Genomic DNA, 12,287 nt, shown 5'->3' on the forward strand with positions numbered 1-12,287 from the left:
CATTGGTAAGCTGTTTTGTGATTTTGTGGGATTTGAATTTAGCATTCTATATATTTTTTGCTATGTACATTAATATTAATATTTGAAAATTAGTAAATATTTTTTTTATAAATAATGTATTTAGCCATGAAAATAAAAATTTTAGGCTAGAAAATGCTTATTTTACCACATAAATAAAAATAATAAATATTGCAACATTGTGCAATATAGAAAAAATCTGTGATACAGTGTTAAATTAAAAAATCTATGATGCAGTGAGACCGCGATGAGTGAACCGCAATATGGCGAGGGACGACTTATACATTGCTTGCAAAATAAAGTCACAAAAGGTACAGGCACTATCCTACATATGAATGAGTTGCATTCCGATTGGCTGTTTGTATCTTGAATTGTTCGAATGTTGGTCTTCATGCCTATTTAAGTACAGTATGATATAAAGTCAATATGGTACGGTACATTTTTTCATCTTAAAACACAAAACAGTACTGTATTTTATTGAGTACAGTGCTTTAATAATATGAATGATGCATGAAACCTAAATTAGTTGTGCACGGAACAAAATTTTGAACTTAAGGGTGGCAAAGGGGAGCGCTCCATGCACAGTTTCAATTTACGATAAGTTTGTTCGTATCTGAAAGTTCCTAAGTAAGGTAGTGTCTGTACATTTTTCTTCCCGGACTCGACAACGTGTGATAAGTAATAAAAATCTATTAAGTCAGGTTCCATTAGTTCTTGATTAAAATTAGGCCTGGAGTTTTTGAGATCTTTTGTTTTTATAATTTTTTTTTTATTGACTGTTAACAAAATGAACATTTTGCAGTGAGATGTTATTTCAGATTTCTTGATACAGTAGCTGTATGAAATCTATAGTCATGTTCCATTACTCTTCTAAATAGGATGGGATGAGACTAGCTAATTAATCATCCATTTTTATGTGAATGTTAATTTTCATGAAAACATACCTTAGTTTCTAAGCTACCCTAGTCTTAAGCATAATTGGAGTTTACACTTGTACATTACTGCATGACATCGATGATGGCTTAGAAGTGAAGCAGGTGTGTGTCAACAGCTAATCAGTGTTGTTTATGATAGTATATAATAAAAAGGGTTAGCTGTAATGATTTGTGCTTGTTGAAAAAATGTTTAAATTTATGCGGATTTTTTTCCTTGTTTGTAGGGACAAATTTAATGACATTAAAATGTTCTGCATTTGCTGTGTTAGGTGGACCGACAATCGCACAATATCTCTCTCCCTAGCTGTAAGCCTCTTGCCTTCATTACTCCATTGTTAATTTCAGCTCCATTGAATGCAGGATAAATTTGTGTAATTTTTGGGAGAGATTGTTCTACAGTATTTTTTTTTTTTTTTGCTCTGGAAATAAGATGAATTGCTTTGGAAAGTACAGTATGCTGTGAAATGCCGTTTTTGCCTCATTTCATTTTTAAATGGATTATATGTAATTACATGAAGATTTATTCTGTTCCAGGGGAGAACACAAATAGGATTAAAAAAAAGACTTCAAAGCAAGACAAATCTGATGAGGATCGTAGTGTAACTTCACGTTTACACCATGACTATAGTGATGATGCTGTGATGGTTTAGTTAGTTTATTATACTTTAATAATGCAGATTGGCTCTTCTGTAGTGGTTGTACCCTCCAAAACTGTGAAATGCAAACCATGGTTTCATTGTGTTCAGAAAAGCAGCAAGGTGTAAATCCATTCTAAACAGTGCTTGAAAGGGCAAAGTGTAGAAACATGACTGTCCAGAAAAGCAGTGAGGTGAAGTCATTCAAAACAGTGCTTGAGAGTGCAAAGCATAGAAACTTGGAGAAAAAAATATAAGGATTGAAAGAACAAAATTGTATATAAATTATTTTCATATAAAGAAAACCTCTTATTTACAGTCTGCTTTAGGTATGTATATGTATGTGCTTGCCGTTTGTTTTTGAGACATTTCATTATACTCGGCGTATGTTGTAAGTATTTTGATTGATTTTATTCGTTTGCTTTTCCATAATACAGGAAGTGGTAAAAATGCCAATGTTGTGATTGATACTTTTTGTACATAATAGCATTAAGGTACTCCGTTTTATTTGCTTATGGGGAGATGAACACTGAAAGTAAGTTTATTGGCTTCATAAAACATTTCGCATGTCATGTTTTTCACGATATCATTTCTTATTTTCTTTGGGTGTTGTCATGTTGGGTTGCAGTTGGGCTGAGTTATCTAGAATAGTTTGAATTGGAGCTTTGATCATCCCCACAGGACCTGTTAGTTGGTAGTGCATCAGTGAAAGCTCAATTTTATTGTCTGTACGAGAAGAGGAGATTGGGGCTGATCAGCAGTTTGTAGCTTGGGTTAATTATGTTTTCATTATACTTCATTATCCTTTACCTCATTTCATGCTTTTTTTTTTTTTTGTAAATGATGCCATTTTCTTGCCTTGAGTCACTAATAATGAATCTTTATTTTTTCTTCCTAGGTTTTGAATTTTTATAGTTCTCTGAATGATGCCCTATGTAATTCCTAGTCAGCATGTTTACATTTTAGCAAACCATATTGTGGTTTCATGAATGATTTTTAAGCAAACAAAACATATTTTTTATGAAGAGTTATGTAGGTGGTCACATATATAGAAGCTACTTTGATGTGCAAACTGTTGCCAGAAGTATTTAGTCTCTCTATTTGGCTCTTAATTTTAGTAATTTAAATATTTGTAATCACAAAAAATTGCATTCCTATCTCTGGTTAATGCAACATGGTGTAATACTCGCTATTTTATGGTTTTCTTAAAACTGGTAATACTCACCTGAAGCTGCTGTGCCATTGTTGTCTTCACAGTGCTTTTAATGTATTGCAAATACTTCTTAGTGCCTTAGATGTTATTTAAGATCAGGATGGAAATATGAAGTATCAGTATGCGGCATAGACAAAATAGCTTTTCAGAATGTTTCTATGCTCTTAGATAAATTTTATTGCTTAAATAGAAGCACAAAGCATATATGAAATATGCTTGTCAGAGTTAAAGTTCTTCTCTAATATTATTTCCAAGAATTTATGCAAAATAGCCTAGGGTTTGTAAAAGGAGACCTAATTTTACATAGCATAATTTGTCAGTTATAATGCAACTTTTCATTTTCTTGTAACTTCTGTGTTACAAGAATCAGTTGCAGCTGCTTGAATTGGCCTTTGTGAGACATGCTGTTTTGCTCAGTAATGGTTTAGGGATTAAGTTAGCTCTATTTTTCTTTTTTGAGCAAAAGTTACATTGTGAAACGTAATGTTTAGTGCTTAAAGCTATTCATCATATAATGTTGTAGTTCTGTTTCACAGACATGAAATGTTAATGAAAAAATAGAATAAATGTCTGACACATAGATGTACTAAAGATCTTTTTTTGCAGACTAATGTAATTCTAAATTTTATAATATTCAAGACATTTTAACATTTGCATCTTTTACAATTTCTGATTAATATCTGCTTCATTCTGATGCTTAATGTGTTTGAAAGTTTCCTTAATATAGATGGGTATCTTTCTTTTAGTGACAGCAGTATTCAGTATAAATTTTTTTAATATTTTAAAGGGTCTTTAGATTTGCCATTGTAAGTACAATATTTACAGGTGAAACTGGACAGTATTTAGTTTATATTGGTAGCTTGAAAGTAGCCGAAAATAGCCTAGTTAGACTTTTTTTTCTTGATATATTATTTTTATGGATTAAGCTTCTTCAACCAGTTTGAAACTATGTAGAATAAAGAAACCAAAGGAATCATTCAGATTAAAATAATGGAACATATAGAAAAACATGAGTTCAGCACTTTTATTCAGTATCAACTTTTAAGCACTACATTATGAATAAACATGGTCAATTTTTATTCACTTAACATTTTAATTTTAGTATTTTAAGTAAGGCAATAAGTGTTTACTAAATATTTGAGCTGGAAATATAAACTAGCATGGATCTTGTGCTTAAAAGTAGTTAGAGGCCTTGATTTTTTAATCATTATTGCATGGTGGTAAAAATTTTGGCCACTCATAACTGAAGAAACTGTATAAGAACTTAGATTTTATTGTACTAAAGTGGTAGAATTACATCTACTTTGGTTTAGTTCAACATGAATGTAGAATAGTTTATTTTGTGTTAAATCAGTGTATTGGAACAAGTAATTGCTGAAAGATCTTATGAAATAAGGTGTCAGATACTGTAAAAGCTAAAACAAATAATTATCAAACTTGGTTATTTATGGTTTTTCCAAGGAGCATTTGACATGCACTGTCATTTTGTAACTAAATGCAGAAGGATCTAAGTTATTTATGGTTTTTCGAAGGAGCATATGACATGTACTGTCATTTTGTAACTAAATACAGAAGGATCTAAGTTATTTATGGTTTTTCCAAGGAGCATTTGACATGCACTGTCATTTTGTAACTAAATGCAGAACGATCTAAACAAAATCAATCTTTGATAAAGACCAGCCTTAGAAGTTTGTGTTGAATATGTTGGGAAGAGTTATCAAGAAAATGTGGTTTTGTTATTCAAGGTCTTGAACTTACCTGATGATCCACGTTCTTAGGTTAGCCATGCGAGTTAAATTCTGTTAAAGGCTCCAACTAAAGAAATGATAAGATACTGTACAGTATTGTAAAACAGGAGAGCAATTTCAAATAGAGTGCACATGTCAGTTATTAAAAACAAAATTTAAAACTTCTTTGATGTGAATAGAAGTCTCATAGCAAAAGCTTTAATGTTATAAGCTGAACACAGTAGTACATTTCTAGGAATAACAGGTAACTAGCTACACCATATTTCAATAATATCAGAAGCATATTCTGTAAAAACTGTGAAAAAGTTTGACACACTAAAATGTATTAGAAGTCTGGTATCCCATGACTTGACTTTTCTAAGCAAAAATTGAATAGAGCTTGTTTTTCATTTAATAATTTAAGCTTACAATATTTTAAAGTTGTCTGTTTGTTATAGAATAACAATATGTTTTCTTAAAACAAGCCAAAGAAATTGTAGAGGATGCATTTCAAATATTGAACACTTAATGAATGAATCATGAAGTCTTTCTCAATTGGCAACAATAGGGAAAGATATACACCAGTATACTGTAATAATTTTCTAATTAAGGTTAGTTGTGATATACAGGAGGTTATAACCTGTGCAATCAAATTGTATTAAGAGAGGAAGTAACAGTTGATTTTGTTAATTTTAATGTAACACCACTTGGAGGGCTGTACACCAAAAGGTTTAGCACTCAGTTCTCAGCATTTGATGATGTAAGTTAATGAATGGGATTGAAAAAGCTTAGAAAAAACACATGATGCTTATACTCTGCTATTGCTCCACACTTTCTGCTTATGAAACAGTTTAGAATTACAGAAGCTTTGTGTAATTTAATGTTGGATGTAAATGAAACAAATGTAAAGTCAGAGGGAAGGAGAAAAAATCTATTTTCTTCATCTATGAAACTACAAATCTTGATATTTCTTACACTGGATTATCTTGGAGACTAATAATCTAATGTGGATAATGAAAGTACTCATAATTTCCAGCAGAAGAAGAATGCCTCTCCCACCCCTGATTATATTCTGTGCCTATCTAGTTTTCCAACCCTTGTACACTTGTGATGAATCGGGTTGCATAGATTAGTTTTTGTTTATTCCCTTGCTTTTTTATAGAACTGTGTATCAAGGAAGACCAAAAAGAGTCTTGAGAGATGGATAAATCATGCAAGATTGATATTGGATATAATAGGAAAGAGGCTTTGCATTCTTATTTGGGATCGGTGTTGAATTCCATTTTGAATAAGTAGCCAGAAAAGCAGTTAACCAAGTGAGAATTTTTTTTACCTTGCTAGTGATTTCTTGTGTCCAGCTAGATGCTGTGTTCTTACTCCTGCAAGCAGGTATCAACCAACAGCTTGTTAGCATTAACAAATAGATAATGAATGAAACTCAAGGGTGAGAAGAACGTCTCAGTTCTTCGATAACGAGAGCACCAAATTGAAAAACCTCTGTGAGGTGGTAATGAAGATCAAGGAGGGCAGAGGAAGAAAGATGTAATACCACGAGTATATTCGAGAAAAGCAGAATGCCCAAAGCAGGGTTGGTTCATTTAGCTAAAAGTGGACTTACACCAGCCCACTTATGAGCTAAAGGTAGCTCATAAGTGTGGCAAGATGTTGAAGGGTATGAGGCATGGAAGGCACCTCGAGAGACAGCCCAACAATTGAGAAAAGTATGCCCTCAGCCGAATTTGAAAATTACTCAAAATAACCATCAATGCTGTATCTTTGGTCAATCCCTAGTCAGGGACACTTTTTGACAAGCCTTTCCCAGGGATTTCCAACACTTGCTGAACAGCTCGTAATTTGTTTTGGCAATTTTATCGATGGATGCCCTTTTTTACTCCAACCCTCCCTTGATTTGCACCCCCAACATAAAACAATTCCTCAAGGTATCATGGATCAGTCTTCATAATTATAGTCCCCTCTCCCCCAAAGTTCCCCTTCCATTACTTTTTTCTTTTCCGTAAGTTAGATCAAAGGAAATCTCAGATCCTTAATTTCCTCTAATGGTCCTTCCACTTACAGCAGTAACAGAAAACTTAGTTGCCACATCTAAAGGTGCTAACAGGTTTATGTAATATAGGTGCACACAGTGTGGATTATTCTTGAGTGCAGATGTACTGTCCCATATTTTGGGTTTTGCATAATAACCATTCATGTACCAGTGTGGAGGGACACTTTTTCCATCACTCTTCCAGTTGGGAGTGATGATCAACATCATACGTGTAATATCCAGATGACAAAAGTTTACCTTGCTGTATTGTATCTTAAAAATATGAACAAAACTTGCAGTATGCTAGAGCCAAGTATGTTTAACCACCGAAGAGTTTTGGACCCCCTAACATCTAAAAGGGTTTATGAACTAAAAGTTATTGAATAAACAATACATAATACTAATTCTAGTAATAGAGTAAAAAATAACTAAGCTAGCTTTGGAAGTTGGACATTTGTGGAGTGTGGGAGCAGTGTATTAGGAGGTTAATGCAAACTCACCCGTTCCCAGGTGGACTGAATTTAATGACAATGGCCAAAAAAATTTGAAACAACTTATCACTATCAAATTTAACGTATGATTACCTGTAACTATCACTTAACTAAATGCCCAATAGAATACATGCCATGAAAGGCTGGAGAAAAAAAAAGACAGCAAGACTCTGGTGTCAATAGATTACCATTAGTATTGCCAGAATATATGGTCTATCTTATTACATTGTCTATTGGATAGTCAGCATTTGTTGCGCTTAAAGGCTGTCACATACTGAATCCTGTACATCTTAAGAGAGTATTAACATTTAATAGCTGGCTCCAATAGACATCTCTTATTTCCTTGAATAATTCATTTGTATAAAATTCAACCATATCTGGTATCATAATAGTTGTGCTTAGTCACGATTTAGTAGAACTTGGTAAGAATAAGCACAACTGAAGATCAAGGATGATCTTTAGTAGTATATACTTTTTAGGTAACTTGATAAAATATATCAAGATTAACTTATTTTTACTGGATTAAACAACTCACACACCCTTGACCAGTACCAGAGACTTCAAGGTTTAAAGAATTTTTCATCACAAAATTCATGAGAGGAAATTTATTGGGATAGGTCGACTATTATTAGTAAGCATGGATGTGCAAATTAAATTAAAATCAAAAGAGTGCAAATTAAATTAAAATCAAAAGAAAGACAAATTAAATATATTAAATATATATGACAAGAAAACAAAATAGGGATAAAGAAATGTCACCAATTTACATGTACTGTACAAGAAAGGGTAAAGTAGAAATACTTTTGAAAATGTAAGGTCTTAGAAGAGCCAACCTTCACCACCCCTTACCTTCATACAATCAGGAAGGGAATAAAATTTAATAATAAAAGAAAAAATCAAGAGTGCATAAAACGAAACAATTCCTTTGCTATTTCATCACAGTGCCTGCTTTATTGGTCACAGACCAAACTAATGATAACACCCATAATCATCTGGAGACGGAAAAATACATTTGTTACTTAATAACGGAATATTTAAAAATTAGACAATATTGAGATAAAAAGCCTCTTGCTGTACCATTCATATACATTTGGAAAGTATCTAAAAGTAAAGATCAGGGCCTTACCAAATATTTGCAGCAGTCATAAAGTATGAAAAATCCCTTAGCCATAATTGTAGAGAAATCATAGCTCTTGTTCTAAACTAATTTTACATACTGCAGTTCTACAAGGGAGAAAAATAAAATGGAGCAGTTTTTTTGACAAAGCTGTCAGTTATATTTAGTCATTTCTATACTCGCTGGCATAGATGCAAAGTTTTATGAACAAATGTCTAATCCATTTTTTTGTGTGCAAATTTTGGTCAAAAACATTCAGATTTTAATATTGGTGTCTAGAACTGAAACTTCTTTATGAGGATCCTTATTAGTATTAATAACCTCAATATAATCTGGATATAAACAAGACATCCCTTTAATGTGAGGTTTTCACATAGCACATATGACCCATAAAAATTAAATTTTGAAAGTTTAATTTCAAGTGTTTCTACCATAGTGGAGTAGTGGTAGTTGGCAATAAGTCCAGGTATTGATTACCATTCTGTACTTCTTGAGGCTTACTATAGCCTTTTGTTAGTAGTCCAATTTGGTCAATTGATTACTGTAACTGTATATCACAAACTAATGTTATAATGACCACTATAATAAGTATATAGCAATGTTGCCTGCATGATGTTTCTTTATACTGACCATTGAATATTTTATTAAAAGAAAGGTTTCCTATTTTTTGTTTGCTTGAGTTCCATACATTAAAACAATTATAAATTTAAAGTGAATATAGTTGATTTTTTCCTGAAAAACAATCTGTGCCTTGCCTTCGTATAGAGCTTTGTACCAACTTCTTGGAAAGTGCAAAGCTTTGAAGGAACAGAGCTTTCTACCACTTGATTTTACCTTTTGGCATTTTGTTTTGCTTAATTGTAGATTTACATTCCCTGTTTAGGTACCACTGTATTTTATCTGCTGATTAGCCCCAAACAGTTTTTCTTTACGTGAATCTTTAGATTTTATTGTGGCCTATCTTGGTCTTGTCTTCCCTGTTATTTAATGTAAACACCATTTTTGTCAGATTATGTTCCACGAAAGTTATGAATATGATTAATCATTTAAGTGTTATGAATATCTGTATATTTGGATTGTTGGACCTCTTCCAGTTTGGAAGTAAAAGCTTTTAGAGTAGTAACTTATTGTATTTCAGTATGTTTTATTTCAGTTTGTAGACACTAGACATTTTTGTCATGGGGTACAAGAAACTTTTGTACTGTACTGATGTGCTCACAGTGGATGTAAATGCTTTCATAGTTAGAAAAAGTGGTATTTTTGAGTTGAGACTAAGGTGATATGTTGTGAAATGTTTGGACTAAATTGATATTGTATATCACCCACTTTGGCAGTGATGTCACGAAAGTTATTTCACATCTTTTAGGTCTTGCTTTTGATACAAAAAGAAAGTCATCTGTTGCATAAATGTAATTTTTCTTAAAGAAAAGCATATGTTGTCTAATGTAATTTTTAAAACCTCACATAATGCAATATCAGATGGCACAGTGTTGTGGTTACTTTGTTTTGTCAGTATCATTTACCCTTGATGCTTCCAAGAAAGTAGCATAGTACTATATACAAAAGCTTAATGCAATATTTAAAGCAATTTACTACATATAATGATGGTGAAAGTTAATTATAAAATGTTACCCAGAGGGCTTGCTTAAGTGTTACTGAAATGCCATAGGTCCAGAAAGAGAAATAGCTTCAACAGAGTCCTTGTCCCCATATCATTTTATATGCCTCTTTTGTACATTGATATGTTTTAAAATGATTGTTTATTAATTTCGATACTCATTACTTTATTCTTTTTGTACAATGTATTATTTAAATTGATTTGTTGATGTGCAAATATACCAAGGAATTGAATGTTTTTAAAGTGCAGTTTTTTTTTATCCTTTTTAATACTGCATGTAAGTAATTACTTTCAAAGGTCAGATTATTATCCAGCAAAAATTATGTAAGTAGAATAACTAACGAGAAAATTTCCTTGATATAGAAAAAGGCCTTTTTTAACTTTTTATTCTCATGCCATATGTTCCTTACATTTTTTCCACACTTTATACCCTTGTTGTGTATTTGTGTGAAAGGATAAGAGAGCAAATACTATACCCCTCTCGACATAGTCATTGCAGGAAATGCACTGGCAACCAGGCCATGACATGCTTGAAGCACAGCGTCCATTGCCGAAGCTACTGCCATGATGAATAACAGGAAGTTTGCTACTCATTGTGGTAAATCCAACAAGGGAGTTTCCCATCTGCTACAGGGTCTTACCAACATCCAAATGAAAGAACTGCTCCTCCAGGAGAGCTCGGTGTTCTCTGCTATGAGCACCTACACTGTGTTGTAGACGTACTGGAACAACCTGAGGCACCATGGTGATATCATGCCCTGGCAGAAACCCAAGAAGACAGTCATGAATACTTGGAGGCCTAAGAAGATAGCCAGAAGCACAAGGAGGCTGATATGATGTAGCTTTCCTTTCTAGATCAGACCCCTTAGACATAAGACTCCAAAAGGTGAGCTCCCTATTTCAAAGTCAAGGAGTCTGTAAACAAGGCAATACAAATCCTGGGAAACAAGAGGAACTCCCTTTAGCAGGTTCTGGCTCTTGCTCCGCTAAAGGAGGGAGGTCGAGTAGCAACGACTCTCATCAGGATCTTCACTGCTGAAAAAATCAAGCTACCTTCCAAGAGGAAGCCAGCTGAAGGTGTACAGTACTGTAAGGAGTGAATATAAAAGTGACTTCAAAACTATTCTAAAGAGACCAGGTGACTGATCAATTACTAACAAGATTTAGTAAGACCTAAAGGAATAACTCATAAATGGTCCTGAGGAGGTGCCACACAATGTACTCCTTAGGGCTAGCTAGCTCTGCTGCTGTGTAAAATCATTCCCAGGTAAAGTGCCCGGGTGGATGGCAACAGATGTGATTTCTCCAAGTTAACGTGCAGCAAAGCTGCAGGTGACTCTGCAACTCCTTTGAAGAAGCCAGAACCGATTATTCATCCAGACTGGGGATGAAAACCCAGGCGATACATTTAGGAGGCTACAGGTGTGAATTCTGGTGACTAAATAAGAAACAGTACACTTAACAAAGCAAATGGTCCAGAATTGAAACATACTGTCCCACCAAAACAAAGGATACTTCTTGCTAAGTCGGTGAATGTGGCCATGAAAGTATGTCTCTCTTAGGTTTATGGAAGCAAGGTAGCTTCCTCTAATAGCAGATCTCTGTACAAACTCCAGTCAGGCAAAGAGCTTTAAGCCAGCTGAAGACTATGGAAGTGCAGAGGCAATAAATCATTTGAAGAGGCAGCCAAGGACATGACAAGGTACTTGCACAATGGTGCTAGGACATTTCGCTACTGGACCGTTCGTACCTGGACATTTTGTTACCGGACACTTCGCTACTGGATAGTTCGTTACTAGGACCCTTCGCTACTAGGACAATAAGCTACCAAAAATTATTTTTGCCTTGTTCTTTGTTGAATATGTGGGGATTCAATTTTTTTTTTTTTTACTGGAGTGGTAATATACATGATGATGATAATATAATAATAATAATAGTAATAATTTTATAAACTAGCACAAGTGAGGAAAACAATCTTCTGTTATAATGTATGTATCATAAAATCAAAATATCATGAAGTAAAAACAAAATTATCATAAAATAAAAAGTGTTAAAAGGAAATTGACCTTAATTTCAGTATTAATTAAAAGTTTCAAGTTATGGGTGATAGCTTGAAGAAAATTCATTTTACATTCAGGGTTGTAACGATTAATAACTTTCAGAATCCTCTGCTCACAATCCTTATACTTTTTTTTCTTGGAGGTTGGGTAACTGCAATTTATTTGTATTACTTTTGTTCTCACTAGTGCTTCCTCGTTTTCTATGGCATCAGTAAGTCTGCATATGTTAGGGTGTGAGCTTGTAACTGACGTTCTAAAGGAACTATGAAACCTTCTGTTATTATTTGTCCTTGGCATTTCATTGATTTTCCTTTCGTAAACATTCCACAAACCTATAGGAAACAGGGGATCTAGTCTTCTGTTCCTCGTTGGATGAATCGGTAGAGCTCTCGGCTAGCACTCTGCTAATCCCGAGTTCGAGTCTCCGAC

At 33.6% G+C, this 12,287-nt stretch overlaps 1 protein-coding gene across 11 annotated transcripts in view; it reads left to right on the forward strand.

Moving 5' to 3' along the window:
• Positions 1 to 7,199, forward strand: part of LOC136832781 (unconventional myosin-IXb-like) — a 210,523-nt gene extending 203,324 nt beyond the window's left edge. For 10 of the 11 annotated variants that reach the window (XM_067094322.1, XM_067094328.1, XM_067094326.1 and 7 more), the window contains one exon: positions 1,488 to 7,199. In XM_067094322.1, coding sequence (XP_066950423.1) covers positions 1,488 to 1,603 — 116 coding nt within the window. In that variant the 3' untranslated portion in view covers positions 1,604 to 7,199. The remainder of the gene's footprint in view (positions 1 to 1,487) is intronic. The other variant, XR_010851314.1, reaches the window with a different exon arrangement.
• Positions 7,200 to 12,287: the final 5,088 nt, after the last annotated feature.

Source organism: Macrobrachium rosenbergii, chromosome 50, assembly GCF_040412425.1.
Source record: "Macrobrachium rosenbergii isolate ZJJX-2024 chromosome 50, ASM4041242v1, whole genome shotgun sequence".
Taxonomy (NCBI): domain Eukaryota; kingdom Metazoa; phylum Arthropoda; class Malacostraca; order Decapoda; family Palaemonidae; genus Macrobrachium; species Macrobrachium rosenbergii.